The 20,816-nt window shown below is 40.1% G+C and overlaps 1 protein-coding gene across 1 annotated transcript in view; it reads right to left on the reverse strand.

Moving 5' to 3' along the window:
- Positions 1-20,816, reverse strand: part of LOC124545353 — a 174,118-nt gene that overhangs the window by 104,279 nt on the left and 49,023 nt on the right. The window contains exon 3 of the mRNA XM_047124254.1: positions 13,483-13,725. Within this exon, the coding sequence (XP_046980210.1) occupies positions 13,483-13,725 (243 nt within the window). The remainder of the gene's footprint in view (positions 1-13,482; positions 13,726-20,816) is intronic.

Below are 20,816 nucleotides of genomic sequence, written 5' to 3' on the forward strand. Positions count from 1 at the left end.
AGCCTCTTTGTTCTTCATTTATAATTTTGTTCTGTGTTGTATGTGTCATTAATTTCTGTGTAATGACTGAAGTTAATATTTTGTAGATTGTTGGTAGGCATGTTATGGGGCGATATTTAGCTGGATTTACTGTGTCTGCTTGATCTTTAGGTTTCAGATAGCTTATTCCATGTGTAAGTGTATCAGGGAATGTGTATGGGTCTGCAATGTAACTGTTAAATAATTTATATCTAAAAAGAAAGATGATGAAACTTACCAAACAAAAGCGCTGGCAGGTCGATAGACACACAAACAAACACAAACATACACACAAAATTCTAGCTTTCGCAACCTATGGTTGCCTCGTCAGGAAAGAGGGAAGGAGAAGGAAAGACAAAAGGATATGGGTTTTAAGGGAGAGGGTAAGGAGTCATTCCAATCCCGGGAGCGGAAAGACTTACCTTAGGGGGAAAAAAGGACAGGTATACACTCGTACACACACACATATCCATCCACACATACACAGACACAAGCAGAAAATGTCTGCTTGTGTCTGTGTATGTGTGGATGGATATGTGTGTGTGTGCGAGTGTATACCTGTCCTTTTTTCCCCCTAAGGTAAGTCTTTCCGCTCCCGGGATTGGAATGACTCCTTACCCTCTCCCTTAAAACCCATATCCTTTTGTCTTTCCTTCTCCTTCCCTCTTTCCTGACGAGGCAACCATAGGTTGCGAAAGCTAGAATTTTGTGTGTATGTTTGTGTTTGTTTGTGTGTCTATCGACCTGCCAGCGCTTTTGTTTGGTAAGTTTCATCATCTTTCTTTTTAGATATATTTTTCCCACGTGGAATGTTTCCCTCTATTATATTCATATCATTGTTAAATAATTTAGTTAGATATGAATGTGTTGAGGTGAACTTCTTTAGCCAGAAATTTGCTATTTTATCATTTCCAGGGGCTTTCCAATTGTGCGTAGAATTAATTGCTCGGGTGACTTCATGTTGCAAAATTATCACTTCAGGCATTTGTGGTATCATCTTGTATGTTTCTGTTTCTGCTTGTATCCACCGTGCATGCCTGTTATGTTGTACCGGGTTTGACCATATGTTGCTCCAGAAGTGTTCCATGTCTGTTATGTTTGGTAGATTGTCTATTTTAATGTGTGTGTTATCTATTGTCTGGTAAAATTTCTTTTGGTTTGTGTTGAATGTTTGGTTTTGTTTCCTTCTATTTTCACTTTTTCTGTATCTTCTAAGTCGTTTGGCTAATGCTTGTAATTTCTGCTTCTTTTCATCTAATTGCTCTATCACTTCTTGTTGTGAGATTTTACCTAACCTTACTTGTCTTAAGATTTCGTTCTCCTCTGATTGTTTAATTGATGTGTGTTGGTCTTTGTAAACAATTTTGTTTTTTCTGATAATTGTTCAGTACACAACACACTTTTGGACAGTCTACCTGCAAATATTCGTCCCATTGATATTTACAATTTTTTTCATGAGAGAGAAATGTGCAATTTCATAGTGAAGGAAACAAACCGTTACTCTGAACAATAGATTATTAGACATTATTACCACCATAAGGACTGATTTATGAATTGATATGAGCATTGATGATTTGAGGATATTTATGGGACTTATGTTGTGGATGGAGCTTGATTATAACCCAAGAATGGAGGTTTATTGGAGCCGGAATCTGCTTTACAAAAACCAGGTGTCTTCTATTATGTCTCGAAACATGTTTGATTCATTTCTCTGTTGCATGTATTTTTTACAACAACAAAAACAAAGATGAACTTCACAAGGTTTTCAAAATTAGCAAGCTTGTGAATCATCTGAACACAAAACTCCATGAAGCTTTCACTCCAGATAAAACTGTTTGAAATTATACAAAATGTCTGAAGATGGATGTACTTGGAATGTTGCAGTGTATCATGGAAAACAAGTTAATGCTATGGATGTAACAACAACTGTTTTGGAGTTAATGAAATCAATTTTTAATTCTGAAAAGACACTCTTTGTAGATGACTTCTACACTTTTATGAACTTGTCATATGTTGTTCTAGAAAAACAAACTCATCTGGTGGGAACACTCCATGAAAAAGAAAGAGAAATCCATAAACTATTATCACAAAAGCATTGAAGGAGGGGGAAATGATGGTTGTCGGGCTGTGGTGTGATAAGAGGGACATCTCTTTTTTGAGAACCAAACACGAACCTGAGCTTGTGGCAGCGAGAACAAGAAGAGATGAAGTGAAGAAACCAAATGCAACTGTGGATTACAATGCATCCAAACCCTTCATTGATCTTTCAGATCAAAAGAAAACCTATCACTCACACTTGAGGAAATGAGTGAAGTGGAACTGCAAAGAAGCCTTTGAATTACTATTCAATACTACTGTTGTAAATGCACATACTTTGTGCGTTCAAATTACAAAACAAAAATAGATGTCACTGCTTTTCGCAAGGCTACTGCAAATGAGTTACTCGGGGCTGCGACACCAATGAATGGGGAATCACAAATTGGTTGACACTGCAGCGAGGCGATGTTGTAACCTGTTACCAGAAACTCTCCAAAGCAAGCGAGCGAAAGCATGCTTTCAATCATAGCAAGGAAGTGTCATTGAAATGTTAAATTTGTCCTCAGTGTTTCATGTGCATGGACTTTTCTTCTTCTTCTTCTTCTTCTTCTTTTTTGCAATGTATAAATGTATAAAAATGTAAGTTTTTTATTTTGATAAAGCAATTACATAAAAGCTAGTTGGAATTTTTTATCAATAATAATGTCTTCCTCAGATATATGAGTCTGCAACAAGAATTATGCACGTCTCCACATAAAGCTTCTAGTTGCATCTTAAGTTTAAAACTGGCCATGTGCATCATGTCTGACCACACCATATTTATCACGATAAAAACCAATTTTTTTTTTTAACGGTATATACCAGCTTCAATTTTTTACAATAATATGAAGGAAAGAAGTCAAGGCCAGAATGAAAATTCACCAAAATGCTGCTGGCCATCAAAGTGTTAAAACAAAACTAATCAGCATATTCTATAATTAAGTCAATTGCTTACTTGAATTTTATACAATTTGAACTAACAGTCTATTCACTGGTAAAACAAAAATACTGAACATGGGGCTTAAAACTAAAAATTTAAAGAAGGTGCGCAAAAAGTAGTGGATTGAGAGAAGTCACTAGACCAACATCACAGTGCAAATTATCCCTGCGCACTGTAAGAAAGATTGCAACATGAAATGTGCGTAGGCTATTTCAGACAGGAAAACTTGCTATAGTAGAAAGAGAAATAGAACTGCATGGCCCGAATATTCTTCAGCTTAGTGAGACTCACTGGAGAGGAAGTGGCCATTTCATGACTCAAGGAAGGAACACTGTGTACTTTTCAGGGAGTAGTGGCCAAAGTAAGAACAGTGTTGCGATATGTTGCGATAGTTGTTCTCAGAAATCTGGCCAACTGTGTAGTAGGTTACGAACCAATTAATGACAGGATCATCTCTATCAAAATGAATGCTTCCCCGTGCAGACTCAACATAATTCAGATCCATGTTCCTACAGCTACAGCGTCAGATGAGGAGATGGAGAAGTTCTTTGACCAACTGGAGCAAGTCCTTAGTAAGATGCCTATCAAAAACGGACAATAATCCAAGTCGACTTCAATGTTAAAGTTGGAGATACTACCCAAGACTCGCACTTACAATCCGGCATTGGACTTTATGGTCTTGATGAGAGAAATGAACGAGGCAGGAATTTACTGGATTTCTGTGTGAGTTACGACATGTCCATCTGTAACACAATGTTCCAGCATCACCCAACACGACTGTACACTTGGATGTCACCTGGTGACAGATTTTGAAACCAAATTGACTTCATTCTAGTGCGAAGGCATTGGAAGACTTCAGTCTTAGATTGTAAAACCTTTCCTGGAGCTGACTGTGGTAGTGATCACATTCTGCTATCAATGAAAATGCGCATGAAGCTTAAATCTACCAAGAAGAAAGAAGAAAGACAGCTAAAACTCACAAACAAGGAATCTATTTAAAAATTTGGTGAACTTGTAAGACCAAAACTTCACAAGATCAGTTTTGATAAGGAAGCACCAGCAGTACAAATATGGGACAGAATGAAGAATGTTGTTTCCTCGTCACTTCCAACTTCAGAACAATTGCAGAGTGCAAAACATCCCTGGATATCGCAGTACGCACTATAGTTAATTGAAGAGAGAAGCCATCTGAAGAAAACTGGTAACCACACTGTCCAGGATCAAGATAAGATACAAGAAGCTGTGCAGAGTAATACAACAGAATTGTAGAAACGATAACGCATATTTCATTGATCGCATCTGTAATGAAATAGAACAGCATCATAATTTTAATCAGCAGCATCACCAATGAATTTAATCCTTGTATGTGGGTGGTAGATGACGAGAAGGGTAATTTTGTCAGAAACAAGGAAGACGTAGTTGCAATGTGGAAACAGTACTGTGAAAAGCTGTACTCTGGAATTAACAACAGTAGACAATCAAGCAGATGAGCACCTTCCATGAAAGCTACAATTTTACACAGTGAAACAGAGAATGCGATTCAACATCTCAAGAGTTATTAAGCCCCTGGTATATACGGAATATCTGGAGAAATGATCAAAGAAATGGGACAGAAAGGCACTGACGAGCTGCATTCGTTGTGTAAAAGAATATGGGAAACTGGCGAGCGGCCAGATGACTGGCCAAAGTCTCTCATCATCCCCATACACAAGAAATCAAGAAATGGTCTATCAGGAAATGCTCCAAATACTGAACTATTGCCCTCATATATCACGCAAGTAAAATTTTGCTCTACACCCTGAGCCAACATTTGAAGCCATACATTCAGCCTCACATACCCACAGAACAAGCAGGTTTTGTTGAAGGGAAAGGAGCTCATGAACAGATCCTCAACATAAGACAAATAACAGAAAAAACATGAGAGTTCCGTGTTCCTGTTTTCATCTGCTTCCTTGACTATAGGAAGGCTTTTGAATGTGTTGTCTGGGAAAAGTTGTGGCAGGTGCTTGCATTGATCAAAAGTCTATACAATAATCACTTTGTAGTTGTAAAGACAAGTACGGCACATTTGATTCCTTGAGAGTTTCAAAAGCTGTGAGACAGGGTTGTGTCCTATCCCCACAACTGTACAACATCTATGCAGAACATGCCATCAGGAAAACTCTTGATGGTTGGACCAAAGCATCTCAATTGGTGGGAGAACTATCAACAACCTCCATTTTTCTGATGACACTGTGCTTTTTGCCAACAGCGAAGATGAACTTGCTGAGCTACTAACAGGAATAAAGGACATTAGTCTAGCATATGGATTAGACATCAACCTCAGCACGTCCAAACTCATGATAATTGATCAAGAAGAATAGATCCAGCTCACAGGTTGATTAAAGGAACTGGAATTCATGCATTCCTTCAGCTATCTAGGGTCAACCATCTGCAGCATGGGAAGTTGTGAAGATGAAACAAGAAGAAGGATCGCACTAGGGCGAATGGCTATGAAGAAGCTCACCACAATCTGGCAAAGCAGAGCAATAACAAATAGCACAAAGATCCGGCTAGTTGAAACACTTGTGTTTTCTCTCTTCTTTTATGGTTGCGAAACAAGGACACTGAAGGCCAGAGACACACAGCACATTGATCCATTTGAGCTTTAGTGTTGGGATGCCACGTATAAAATGGACCGAAAGAAAAACAAATGTGTCCATTATTAACAACTCGATATCTCCAGACGCCTTTCTGTTCGAGTCACCGGAAAAATCCCCCAGTTCTCTGGCCAACTTGTAAGAGATGGAAAAAATAATCTTGCAACAAAAGATCAAGGGCATGAGACCAAGAGGAAGAGCAGCAAGCAGATGGATAGATCAAATCCAGAAGATCTCCGGTCTACCTCTTCAGCAGGCACTACGAGAAGCTGGCAACCGTCGGGGATGAAGACGCTTGGTTCATAGGGTCACGACGTTCAGCAATGAGCACAATGACTTATGACGATGATGATGATGAATAAAATGACTTCATTTCTTCAATGGATTACAAAACTGCACACTTACAGCACTTCACTTCTTACTAGGTTCCATATGTTGTTGTTGTTGTTGTTGTTGTTGTTGTTGTTGTGGTCTTCAGTCCAGATACTGGTTTGATGCAGCTCTCCATGCTACTCTATCCTGTGCAAGCTTCTTCATCTGCCAGTACCTACTGGAACATACATCCTTCTCAATCTGTTTAGTGTATTCATCTCTTGGTCTCCCTCTTCGATTTTTACCCTCCATGCTGCCCTCCAATACTAAATTGGTGATCCCTTGATGCCTCAGAATATGTCCTACCAACCGATCCCTTCTTCTAGTCAAGTTGTGCCACAAATTTCTCTTCTCTCCAATTCTATTCAATACCTCCTCATTAGTTATGTGATCTACCCATCTAATCTTCAGCATTCTTCTGTAGCACCACATTTCGAAAGCTTCTATTCTCTTCTTGTCCAAACTATTTATCGTCCACGTTTCACTTCCGTACATGGCTACACTCCATACAAATACTTTCTGAAACGACTTCCTGACACTTCAATCTGTACTCGATGTTAACAAATTTCTCTTTTTCAGAAAAGCATTCCTTGCCATTGCCAGTCTACATTTTACATCCCCTCTACTTCGACCATCATCAGTTATTTTGCTCCCCAAACAGCAAAACTCCTTTACTACATTAAGTGTCTCATTTCCTAATCTAATTCCCTCAGCATCACCCGACTTAATTACACTACATTCCATTATCCTCGTTTTGCTTTTGTTGATGTTCATCTTATATCCTCCTTTCAAGACACTGCCCATTCCGTTCAGCTGCTCTTCCAGGTCCTTTTCTGTCTCTGACAGAATTACAATGTCATCAGCAAACCTCAAAGTATTTATTTTTTCTCCATGGATTTTAATTCCTACTCCGAATTTTTCTTTTGTTTCCTTTACTGCTTGCTCAATATACAGAATGAATAACATCGGGGACAGGCTACAACCCTGTCTTACTCCCTTCCCAACGACTGCTTCCCTTTCATGCCCCTCGACTCTTATAACTGCCATCTGGTTTCTCTGCAAATCGTAAATAGCCTTTCACTCCCTGTATTTTACCCCCGCCACAGTCAGAATTTGAAAGAGAGTATTCCAGTCAACATTGTCAAAAGCTTTCTCTAAGTCTACAAATGCTAGAAACGTAGGTTTGCCTTTCCTTAATCTATTTTCTAAGATAAGTCATAGGGTCAGTATTGCCTCACGTGTTCCAACAATTGTACAGAATCCAAACTGATCTTTCCCAAGGTCCGATTCTACCAGTTTTTCCATTTGTCTGTAAAGAATTCGTGTTAGTATTTTGCAGCCGTGGCTTATTAAACTGATAGTTCGGTAATTTTCACATCTGTCAACACTTGCTTTCTTTGGGATTGAAATTATTCTATTCCTCTTGAAGTGCGAGGGTATTTCACCTGTCTCATACATCTTGCTCACTAGATAGTAGAGTTTCGTTAGGCCTGGCTCTCCCAAGGCTGTCATTAATTCTAATGGGATGTTGTCTACTCCCGGGGCCTTTTTTCGACTCAGGTCTTTCAGTGCTCTGTTAAACTCTTCACACAATATCATATCTCCTATTTCATCTTCATCTACATTCTCTTCCATTTCTATAATATTGTCCTCAAGAACATCGCCCTTGTATAGACCCTCTATCTACTCCTTCCATCTTTCTGCTTTCCCTTCTTTGCTTACGACTGGATTTCCATCTGAGCTCTTGATATTCATGCAAGTCGTTCTCTTTTCTCCAAAGGTCTCTTTAATTTTCCTGTAGGCAGTATCTATCTTACCCCTAGTGAGATAAGCCTCTACATCCTTACATTTGTCCTCTAGCCATCCCTGCTTAGCCATTTTGCACTACCTGTCGATCTCATTTTTGAGACATTTGTATTCTTTTTAGCCTGCTTCATTTACTGCATTTTTCTATTTTATCCTTTCGTCAATTAAATTCAATATCTCTTCTGTTACCCAAGGATTTCTATTACCCCTGGTCTTTTTACCTACTTGATCATCTGCTACCTTCACTATTACGTCTCTCAAAGCTACCCATTCTTCTTCTTCTTCTTTCTTTCCCCCATTCTTGTCAATTGTTCCCTTATGCTCTCCCTGAAACTCTGTACAACCTCTGGTTGATTGATACAAAATTGATACAAAAAATCAGTTCAAAACACTCCCCTGATTTATGGTTTTACTTGTAAATGAACTATCAAAAAATACCAAGTTCCACTAAACAAATTTGATAAAAAGTTGTTCAATATAGGAGCGATAATTGCTTTATACTAATACCATGGTGCCTTTTTCCTGAGGGCATGCAGCTTTACTGTATGGTTAAATGATAATGGCGTCCTCTTGGGTAAAATATTCCGGAGGTAAAATAGTCCCCCATTCGGATCTCCGGGCGGGGACTACTCAAGAGGACGTCATTATCAGGAAAAAGAAAACTGGCGTTCTACGGATTGGAGTGTGGAATGTCAGATCCCTTAACTGGGCAGGTAGATTAGAAAATTTAAAAAGGGAAATGGATAGGTTAAAGCTAGATACAGTAGGAATTAGTGAAGTTCAGTGGCAGGAGGAACAAGACTTTTGGTCAGGTTATACAGGGTTATAAATACAAAATCAAATAGGGGTAATGCAGGAGTAGGTTTAATAATGAATAAAAAAAATAGGGAGTGCAGGTAAGCTACTACAAACAGCATACTGAATGCATTATTGTGGGCAAGATAGACACGAAGCTCACGCCTACTACAGTAGTACAAGTTTATATGCCACCTAGCTTTCCAGATGATGAAGAAATTGATGAAATGTATGATGAGATAAAAGAAATTATTCAGGTAGTGAAGGGAGATGAAAATTTAATATTCATGGGTGACTGGAATTCGAGAGTAGGAAAAGGGAGAGAAGGAAACATAGTAGGTGAATATGGATTGGGGCTAAGAAATGAAAGAGGAGAGTTTTGCACAGAGCATAACTTAATCATAGCTAACACTCGGTTCAAGAATCATGAAAGGTTGTATACATGGAAGAATCCTGAAGATACTAGAAGGTATCAGATAGATTATATAATGGTAAGACAAAGATTTAGGAACCAGGTTTCAAATTGTAAGACATTTCCAGGGGCAGATGTGGACTCTGATCACAATCTATTGGTTATGAAATGTAGATTAAAACTGAAGAAACTGCAAAAAGGTGGGAATTTAAGGAGATGGGACCTGGATAAACTGACTAAACCAGTGGTTGTACAGAGTTTCAGGGAGAGCATAAGGGAACAATTGGCAAGAATGGGAGAAAGAAATACAGTAGAAGAAGAATGGGTAGCTTTGAGGGACGAAGTGGTGAAGTGGTGAAGGCAGCAGAGGATCAAGTAGGTAAAAAGATGAGGGCTAGTAGAAATCCTTGGGTAACAGAAGAAATATTGAATAATTGATGAAAGGAGAAAACAGAAAAATGTAGTAAATGAAGCAGGCAAAAAGGAATACAAACATCTCAAAAATGAGATTGACAGGAAGTGCAAAATGGCTAAGCAGGGATGGCTAGAGGACAAATTTAAGGATGTAGAGGCTTATCTCACTAGGGGTAAGATAGATACTGCTTACAGGAAAATTAAAGAGACATTTGGAGAAAAGAGAACCACTTGTATGAATATCAAGAGCTCAGATGGAAATCCAGTCATAAGCAAAGAAGGGAAACAAGAAAGGTGGAAGGAGTAGATAGAGGGTCTATACACGGGCGATGTACTTGAGGACAATATTATGGAAATGGAAGAGGATGTAGATGAAGATGAAATGGGAGATACGATACTGCGTGAAGAGTTTGACATAGCACTGAAAGACTTGAGTTGAAACAAGGCCCCGGGAGTACACAACATTCCATTAGAACTAATGACAGCCTTGGGAGATTCAGTCCTGACAAAACTCTACCATCTGATGAGCAAGATGTATGAGACAGGTGAAATACCTTCAGACTTCAAGAAGAATATAATAATTCCAATCCCAAAGAAAGCAGGTGTTGACAGATGTGAAAATTACTGAACTATCAGTTTAATAAGTCACAGCTGCAAAATACTAACACGAATTCTTTACAGACAAATGGAAAAACTGGTAAAATCGGACCTCGGGGAAGATCTGTTTGGATTCCGTAGAAATCTTGGAACACGTGAGGCAATACTAACCCTATAACTTATCTTATAAAATATATTAAGGGAAGGCAAACCTACATTTCTAGCATTTGTAGACTTAGAGAAAGCTTTTGACAATGTTGACTGGAATACTCTCTTTCAAATTCTAAAGGTGGCAGGGGTAAAATACAGGGAGCAAAAGGCTATTTACAATTTGTACAGAAACCAGATGGCAGTTATATGAGTCAAGGCGCATGAAAGGGAAGCAGTGGTTGGGAAGGGAGTGAGACAGGTTTGTAGCCTCTTCCCGATGTTATTCAATCTGTATATTGAGCAAGCAGTAAAGGAAACAAAAGAAAAATTCAGAGTAGGAATTAAAATCCATGGAGAAGAAATATAAACTTTAAGGTTTGCCGATGACATTGAAATTCTATCAGAGACAGAAAAGGACTTGAAAGAACAGTTGAACAGAATGGACAGTGTCTTGAAAGGAGGATATAACATTAACATCAACAAAAGCAAAACGAGGATAATTGAATGTAGTCGAATTAAATCGGGTGATGCTGAGGGAATTAGATTAGGAAATGAGACACTTAAAGTAGTAAAAGAGTTTTGCTATTTGGGGAGCAAAATAACTGATGATGGTCGAAGTAGAGAAAATATAAAATGTAGACTGGCAATGGCAAGGAAAGCGTTTCTGAAGAAGAGAAATTTGTTAACATCGAGTATAGATTTAAGTGACAGGAAGTCATTTCTGAAAGTATTTGTATGGAGTGTAGCCATGTATGGAAGTGAAAAATAGACGATAAATAGTTTGGACAAGAAGAGAATAGGAGCTTTTGAAATGTGGTGCTACAGAAGAATGCTAAGGATTAGATGGGTAGATCACATAACTAATGAGGAGATATTGAACAGAATTGGGGAGAAGAGGAGTTTGTGACACAACTTGACAAGAAGAAGGGACCGGTTGGTAGGACATGTTCTGAGGCATCAGGGGGATCACAAATTTAGCATTGGAGGGCAGCGTGGAGAGTAAAAATCGTAGAGGGAGACCAAGAGATGAATACACTAAGCAGATTCAGAAGGATGTAGGTTGCAGTAAGTACTGGGAGATGAAGAAGCTTGCACAGGATAGAGTAGCATGGAGAGCTGCATCAAACCAGTCTCAGGACTGAAGACAACAACAACAACAATGACAACAACAACAACAACATGGTGCCTTATACTGGCATAGGAATACTAATCTAGGAAGTTGTATTATCCAACTCAGAAGGAAACAACAGAGAACACCTCCTCTCAGCAAAATCGCTGATCACTTAATGATTGTACAGACAGCGATTGCATGACTGGAGGCAGACTGCTTATTTCAGCTTGTTCACAGCCTACATGCATAGAAAACTACCAACTTTCTCAGTGTTCAGCCTGCATACAAAGTCTCAAGTCTGTGGAAATTGAATATATATTTGGATTAATCTGTTTGGACCCAAGCTGTTACATCAATACTTTTTCAAGCCTTATTTAAATTTGTTGTTATAGGTCCTATATTCAATATTTTTGTTCAAGCAATTAACAGGCTAATAGCTGAAATTATATAAAATGAAAGTAAGCAATCAATGTATTTAATTATATAATATACTGATTGGTTTTGTTTTGATAAGATGACATTTTGATTGATTTTGTTTTAAAAAAGTGATATTTGATATTTCTGATACTTTTAGTTACCTTTCTGCATATTTTAATTAAATTCCTACTTGTTAAAGATAGGTTTGGTTAAAATGGGGCTATTAGTGAAAAAAAAAGTCAGGAATAATTTATTTTTAACAATGAACCCATCATCATCCCATATTTTGCTGTGTAATTTACAACAGTACTATGTATTTATGGAAATATGAAATTTTCAGATTATGTACTTCATAGAAAAAAAAATCACAATTTCAGTTTTTATTTCGGGGGGGGAAAAAAAAAAAAAAAAAAAAAAAAAAAAAAAAAAAAAAAAAAAAAAAAAAAAAAAACCTTGATTAGAACCTATGTTGTGTTGTATATCACTGGAAAGAAGACATAAAATAATGCAAAATATGATACCTTTTCCATATCTCTAGCTCTATTGGGAGGCTGGTAGAGCAATTTTTGGCTAGTTTTTGAAAATTTTACATAGCCATATTGACATAAAAAATTGAAATTAGATATTTTTCTTAGTCTCAACACCCACTACGAGTACACAAAATTTTAGCAAAATTTAAAATGGGGAGGTAAAATCTTTATTTAACGAGTGTTGGTTTGACATGAAATGTGACAAGAGTCCGAAATATCAAGAAGTCCAGTGGCAACAAAGATATTTCAGAGATAGAGATTGTGGTGTAACATAGCACTTTTAGTAAAGTGATGTGTTACTCAACATCTACCTGGCTGAAGAATGATGACTGGTTCAGTGAAAGCATTTGTTATTAGTTAGTTTGTTTAACAAGTTGGGATGTTGGGAATTATTGGTCTGCATACAGAGAGCAATGCTAGCTACAATGCAACAGTATTTGGTATCTTTGCTGTACATAACACGGTGTCCCTGGAGGAATGGTCAGCATTCAGGGATTTGACAGGAATGATCATCTGAAGCAAGAAAGTCTAGTAAAAGTTATGAATTTTAGAGCCCATGTTTAATTGACAATTTTTTCTTCCTTTGGTCCATACTATCTCCTTAGAAACATGGAAAACAAAGAGCTTGTAGTAGAAGAGATTTGTTTCACAGTGTCAAAGATGAAGAAGTGCCTGTAACTCTTAAAGTATCCATCTTAGAGACCATGTTTACTCGACTGTTTTGCTACAAATGATTGTTCTTGTCGTATCTCTGAATATTGACGATTCCTCCTGGGACACCCTGTATAGTGACACAAATAAATAGGATTCTGAAGCTATTTATCTTATGTTGCCTAAAAGAAAAAACTATCTGGATAGTAACTATAAAACATTCTGGAAAATAACTTGCATACAAAGTGAATCATGACAATCTGCAACTATGTAATTAATCATATACACAGAAGAAACATGATGTTTGAGGTGCATTAGCCCATCGTCACATAAAATGAGGAATATCAGGAAAACTTTTCCATTAAGGAAACAAAGAAAAGACAAAGTGGTACTGGAATTTGAAATCTAGAGGACAATATGAATGAGTGTGACAGACAACACTCATAAAAATAGGATATGCGACGTGTGTGACAGGGAATGAAATTGGTCTGCCTAATCATATTCAAGAGCTTTGTAAAACATATCGTACAAAGAGAAAGAATGAAATCACAAACCTGTACTGTTGTGTAGATATTCTCTGTTTTGAGTTCAAGCAATGTCTTTAGGAAACTTTTGTGATCTACACAACGTAGGAGTGTGTAAATGGCTGGGACATTCTTATAGCATAAGTTCACAAGCACTCCAAGTGAAAGAGTACCAACTGTATTTTTCTCATTTATTATCCATGACGATAGTATTGACACTAGTTTTGTTAAATGTGCTTCTTGCCATGGGATTACTGCTCCATAAGTCACATCCTGTAAAATATAGACATTTCAAATTATTACTGCACAGCCTTGGTACATAATACCATGTTGACACAATCACATTACCTTATACATAGCATTTTATCAATGGACAATATATGCAGTAACAAGAAATACTACAGAGAACTAGTGTGTGTTTAATTTTTCTTGGGTCAAATGCTGCAGTTTGCAAACAACTTAAGGTTTGATTTAAATTCACAGTCTAGCTAAAATGATCATTTCAGCTGTCATTCAATTATTACCCTTGTACCAAACCATAGGGATGCTTTAGATAAGGGCTGATAACGGAATATTAGTACCTTACTCCATTAAAATGCTAGTGTAATTAAACTACGCTAATTATAGCTGTTGCTGTGTTATTGTTAGAAATCATGTCTACATAACTACTCTGCAATTCACACTTAAGTGCTTGGCAGAGGGTTTATCAAACCACCTTCAGACTATTTTTCTATCCTCCCACACTCTAAAGCGCGCAGCAAAAATGAACACTTAAATCTTTCTGCATGAGCTCCAATTTCTCTTATTTTATTATAATGATCATCTCTCTCTATATAGGTTGGGCGTCAACAAAATATTGTTGATTGAAATTTCGTGAAAAGATCTAGCTACAATGAAAATGTCTGTTTTAATGATTATCATCCCCAACTCGCACATCATTTCCATGACACATTCTTCCCTGTTGCGTGATAATACAAAACAAGCTGTCATTCTCTGAACTTTTCTGATGTCCTCAGTCAATCGCATCTTGTAAGGATTCCACATTGGACAGGAATACTCCAGAACAGGATGGAGATATATAATAAAGGTAACCTCTTTAGTAGCTCTGTTCCATCTCATAAGTGTTCTGGCAATAAAACCCAGTTCCCCACGACATTTTTCTATGTGTCTGTTCCAGTTTAAGCTGCTTGTAATTATAATCCCTATGTATTTACTTGAAATGACAGCCTTTAGATTTGTATGATTTTCTGGGGAACAGAAATTTAACCAATTCCTTTTAGCACTCATGCGGATGAAGTCACATTTTTTACTGTTTGGAGTCAAATGCAACTTTCTGCACCACACAGACATATTGTCTAAATCATTTTGCAATTGGTCTTGATCTTCTGATGACTTCCTAGATGGTAAATGACAGCATCATCTGCGAATAGTCTAAGATGGCTGTTGTGTGTGGGTGTTTGCAGCTCATGGGTGCTCAACATAGAGGTTACCTGTAGCCTTACCCATATTAAGAGAAAGAAATTTGGGTAAAATGACAAATTGCTAGCACACAGTGAGGAGGAAACTTATAAAATGGCATTAACTCACTCACTCCCACCTCACTCGCATTAACCCACACAATCACTGTATCTTCAAGGCCGTAATACAATGGAGAAGGGTGATACGGGCTATACATCGGAGTAAAAGTCGCAAAGAGCTAAAAGAGGCAGAGGGAACTGTGACTGGCTGACACCTTACAAAAAATGTGGATGAGCCAGTCACCCTGTTAACACACTAAGACCATCTACCTAAATTTTGAGGAAATAGGTTGGGCAGATAACAAATCCTTAAAACTCTCACCATATCCATTTCCACGTCACTTAAAATAGAGTGCAAGAATGTCACTGTCCTCTGGATCCAAAATAAAACACAATCTAGTAAAATGTGGCGCATAGTGATCTGAACACCACACATTGGCGGGTTGTCACGCAGGAGCATGAAGCCGTGCATCATAGGGCTGTGTCCTATGCAAAGACGAGTAGAGGACCTCATCCCACTGACGTGGCTGGAAGGAGGTACGCCACAGCCAGGTTGTGGGCTTTACTAGATAGATCTTATTGTCTGTCACTTCCAGTTACTCATCCTCCCATTGACGCAAGGCTCTGTGCTTAAATAGCGAGGCTATAGCACGCAGGGGGTTGGTGCACTGAAATAACTGAGGATCACGACATGCCTCCTTGGCTGCCAAATCTGCCCTTTCATTCTCCATCATACCCATGTAACCTGGTAACCAGAAGAAAGGTGCCTCCTTCCACAGCCACTGTAGTTGAAGAAGGGCATGCTGGATATTTCAGACTACTTTATCTGGTGAGTACATACATTGTAGAGAGTGGAGAACACTCAAGAAAATCAGAAAAGACAAGGAATTTAGCACTCCAAGAACGTCTCAAGTGCTCCAGTGCCAGTAAGACTGCATATAACTACGAATCGAAGACAGTAAAGTCTCGAAGTTGGTTGGCTGGTTTGTTTGGGAGAGGGGACCAAACAACCAGGTCATCAGTCAAAGTCTCGAGACAGTCAGGCCTTGAGGACAGGACCCGAGAAAAAAACAGAGCAACCAACGGATTCCCTCCCTCCATTTAGAGCCATCCGTAAAGACAGCTACATTGTTGTGGTGCTCATTTAAAATGTCAGAAAATATTGGATTAAAATCAGAAGCAGAAGTGTAATCTCTTCTGTACTGCATCAAATCGAAAATTTCTCTGGGCCTCTGCAGGAACCATGGTGACAGGCAGTTGAAACCCTGGATTTGGGGTTGTACATGCTCCACATCAAATGCCTCCAGCACATGCTGGACGCAGATTCCAAACTGCATTGTTGCTCATGAAAGATTGGAGGAAAAGGCATTCCAGAGGCAGACAAGCAGCAGTATGTTATGCAGGGGAAGTTGGAGCTACCACCATATGACGAGTGATGGTCAGCATAGAAAATGAGTAAACTGAGTATGGGACTAGTCCCGTAAACACCTGTGGCTAGGCTACTCACAGGGTGGATAGTGTCAATAATCTGAAGGTAAGAAGGCCATGCTGACCCATACACAGTGCATTCCAGTCTAGCCTCGAATGCAAGAAAGCCCTCTAAAACTGGAACAGATGCACCCTGTCTGCTATTCAAGACCTGTGGCTAGGGCACTTTATGATATTCAGTGCCTTCTGGGATATGACTCATGTTTCTCAGGTGAGGTAACCATTACAGTTTGGACACCAAAATCATCCACAAATAAGGCACACTGTAAAGGACGCCTTACCGTAGACGTGGTACTGTTTATGGCTATAGAACGAAGAGTAACATTTAAAACATTGCCCTGAAGAACACCATTCTCCTCTTCAAAACAATCTGATAGCATGTTACCAAGCCAAAACTTAGAAAAGCTCTTGAACAGGAAGGACTGTGTGAAATCGGGAGCTGGTCACGAAAGCCCCATTGATGGAGTTGCACACGAATATTGTGTCTCTAAGTAGTGTCATAAGCTCTACTGATATCAAAGAATATACGGAGACAGTGATGTTTACATAGGGGAGCCTGCTGAATAGCTGCCTCTAGTAAGTTCAGATTCTCAACAGTGGACCGAAATCTCCAGAATCAACACAGAGTGCCTAATGAGTTGTCTGGTCTCTAAGAACCAGATCAGGCGATGGTTGACCACGGACTCCTGTGTCTTCCCTACACAGCGCATTAAGGCTCCGGTAGCCGCTGAGGCGCGTGCAGCCCTTTCCTGGTTTGAGGAGTGGTATCATAATTCTCTCTCCACTTGTGGGACAGTCATGTAAGGTTTCCTTTGAATCTGCTGGCAAATATCAGTGCATACAGTACCAGGTTTGGTCATGACTGCGTGCAGTATCATGAGGCACAGGCAGTGCCAATTCAAGCTCCTACATGGAGAAAGAGTACTTTTAAGACTCAGAATTGTGGTATCTGAAGCCCAACTTCCCCTCTCTGCAGCTGCACGGCAGCAGGGAAGCACCGAATCCTGGCTGGCATTGGCTGTAGTTGCTGCAAAATGCTCTACCAACATCTGTGAGATGTCTCTGGGCGTTGTTTGGAGACACTACCGTTTCAATATTGCTACTATTGGTAAGTGACTGTGTTTACTGGAGATCCTCCAGATGGCTTCCCATACTTTTGTAGAACAAGTGGAATGATTGATAGAGTCCAAGAATGCTTAATGACCTTTTCTTGCTCTCCTTAATGCGGTGTCAAGCCTTGGTTCTTGAGACTCTAAAGATTTTGGAGTTGTCTCCCGTCAGATGACATTTCAATTGTTGGAGGGCCAAACATCTCTCCCAGATTGCTGAACGGCACTCATCTTTCCAATAAGGTACAGTTCGCCTACCACAATGGCGTGAGGACTTCGGGATCGACAGGTCAGTGACAGGAAGGATCACACATGTGATGTGGTCCACCCATTCCTGGACACTGTTGTGGTGTTCAAACACAGCCATCTGGTTGAACAGCAGCCAGGTAGCTCTACTGATCAATTATTTTGATAGCTTCTGCTCAAGCAATGCTCCATTTTCATGATGAAAAGTGGTCACTGGAATAATGGACATCAATTGCTTCCCACTGTGCTGAGTCTGCAAAGGCTAGAGAGCAGAAAGAGAGGTCAATGGCTGAGGATGACCGAGTAGGAGCCAAGAAACGAGTGGGACTGCCCGTGTTGAGGACCCACGGCTCCCGAGACATCTTGAGGCTCTCCAACACTTGACCCCTGGAACAAGTACAGTTTGAGCCCCACAATACATTATGGGCATTGAAAAACTCAGCAGGAGAAACAGGCACGGGGGTTGTGCAATAAGGCCTACAAGAGCCTCAAAGTCTATCGCATCCTGCAGAGGTAAATACAGGGGATAAACAGTGATATTTTGACTCACATAAAACAAAAGGACAGGAGTTGTGGCTGTGTGATGTGTTTCAGTTCCTCTACAAGAGTCCCAAACCTATTTATGGACCACTCTAGTATGGGAGCCATTTATCACAGCAGTTGCACTTTCACTCTGTCTTTCCACTGGGTTGGGGAGCCCACAATGGGTGGAAGGTCAGCCTTGAAGCAAGATGGTTGCCCTGGGATGACTTTGAATTCCATTGCTTCGCTCTGAAGCAGAAGCAGCAGAACTGTCATGTTGAATGACATCAACAGGGTCAGATGGTCTTCTGCCTGTTTTCGCCTGTGGTGGAAGCTTCCCATTTGCTTTCTTGGCCTGGACAGGCTTTGAGAGAATTACTGCAGCTGCAGCAGAAGCAGTGTTGCATTTTTTACAAGACTCTGCCTTTGGATGTACTGGGACCTCACAATGCTGGCACCTGTCTTTCTCTGTTATCAGGTGAGGAGGAGGGGGGGGACTATGGGCTCTGAAACAATTACAGCTTGACGAACACATGTACTAACGCTGACACTGGCAACCTCCATTTGCATGGAATAGGCTTCTTAAGGGCCGAAGAAATAGATGTAGTGAATGTGGGAGGCTGCATGGTCTTAGAGATGTTATTGCCCTCATCAAACGGGATGTGTTTCAATGTTTTAACTTCCTGTACCTTCCTTTCTTCAAGGAAGACATTGCAATCTCTACTTCAGACAGGGTGATCCCCAGCACAATTTACACACTTCAGAGGCAAAGAGAAACCAATTCAGTCACAGCGGTCTTGCCACATTTGTCACAAGTGGCTTCAATCTTACACCCACCTAAGGTGATGTTCCCAAAGTGCTGGCATTTAAAACCGTGCTTGGGGTTGGTGAAAGAGCCATACACTTAAATGAAGGAAACTTGCCTTGATATGCTCTGTGAGTTTTGTGCTACTGAAGGTAGGGATGCAGGAGTCAGATTTTACTAGATCCCCAAGCACCCTTTTCAACATATTTTGCACATCAGCAACCCCTTATTGAGCCCACTCATCTTTCAAATCCTCCTTCAGAAAGTCTACCAGATTTAAACATGACACAACAACCACGATGTTGTGGAGCTCTGTCTCTATGGAATATTCTTCAAGGGATTTAGCTTTTCAGAGATTTGTATCTTGGGAACTAGCAGTTTCAACGAACAGTGTGCCATTACACAATTGTTTAACAGATTTCAGTGTACCTGCGATGACTTCCAAACCTTTTTGAACATAAAAAGTGAAAACTTTGTCAAAACTGCCCTCTTTCCATTTCACAATCAAAAACATTCTGGCCAGTAGCAGGGGAAATAAGGTTCACCCAGACAGAGCCACTTCTGCCCGAGTAAGCGTTATACAACTGAGGCACAGCACGTTCCACAGTAGTTGTCCATTAATGACTGTTCCACCTCAACAGCCACGCAGCTCGTCAGCGTACAGCACACCTCGAGACTGAGGTTTTTCTTTATCGAGGTTTACCATTCTTGCGATTTGGGCAGTTAAGTGAAGATCCCCATTCTCTGCAACACACAACATTCCATCACCATGCCCAACATTGGTCGCTCAAGCATGACCACAGCATACGGTGACAGGAATGGCTGTGTTTACCAGCCTCCAGCTCATGAACGCACAAACCCCAGCGTTTCCAAGCTCGTATCCAGCAAACAAATGCTCAGCCCCAGAGGACAACAGATTGCCTCCTAAATCTTTTATATAGATTAATGACAATAATATGGAAAGGGCAGATTGCTATGCACCGTATAGTCTGTCTGCACGAGTGACCACCAACAAACTGTGGCCACGAAACAGCTGGACCAAACAATCGCTGAGCATATTGCCCAACACAACGTCCATCATTTCAATGACTGCTTCACAGCCTGTGCCATCTGGATCCTTTCCACTAAGCCAGTTTTTCTGAATTGCATAGCTGGGAAGTCTCTCTGCAATATATCCCATATTTCCGTAACCCTCCTGGCCCCGAACGTCATTGCTAGTCACTGTCCTTCACTCACCTATCCTTCCCTTCACTCTTCCCACTCAGCACTACACAGCCTCCTATTCCAACACACCCCACAGTCTTTTTATGTCGCTCCTTTTCTGCATCACGCCCCCCCCCCCCCCTCCCCAGTTAGCCTTCCGATTGTACCTAGCTGCCCTACCCTCTCCTTGCCTTGTCCCTGTATGCTCCCGCAAGCAGCATTTTACTGTCTTCTCTCCCCCCCTGCCTCCTTATGCCCACCGTCCACACTGCTGTTTCCATCACATGCTGTAGCTCACAGTCTGGCCTCAAGAGCCAGAGAAAGTTGTCGTGTGTGTGAGTTGTGTTTGCATGAATGTGTACATGTATGTTGTCTAATTCACAAGAAGGTCTTTTGGCTGAAAGCTTACTTGCTTAGCAGTCTTCTTGTTGTGCCTGTCTGTGAATCAACATCCTCACTATATGGTGAGTAGCA

Source organism: Schistocerca americana, chromosome 8 (assembly GCF_021461395.2).
Source record: "Schistocerca americana isolate TAMUIC-IGC-003095 chromosome 8, iqSchAmer2.1, whole genome shotgun sequence".
Lineage (NCBI taxonomy): Eukaryota > Metazoa > Arthropoda > Insecta > Orthoptera > Acrididae > Schistocerca > Schistocerca americana.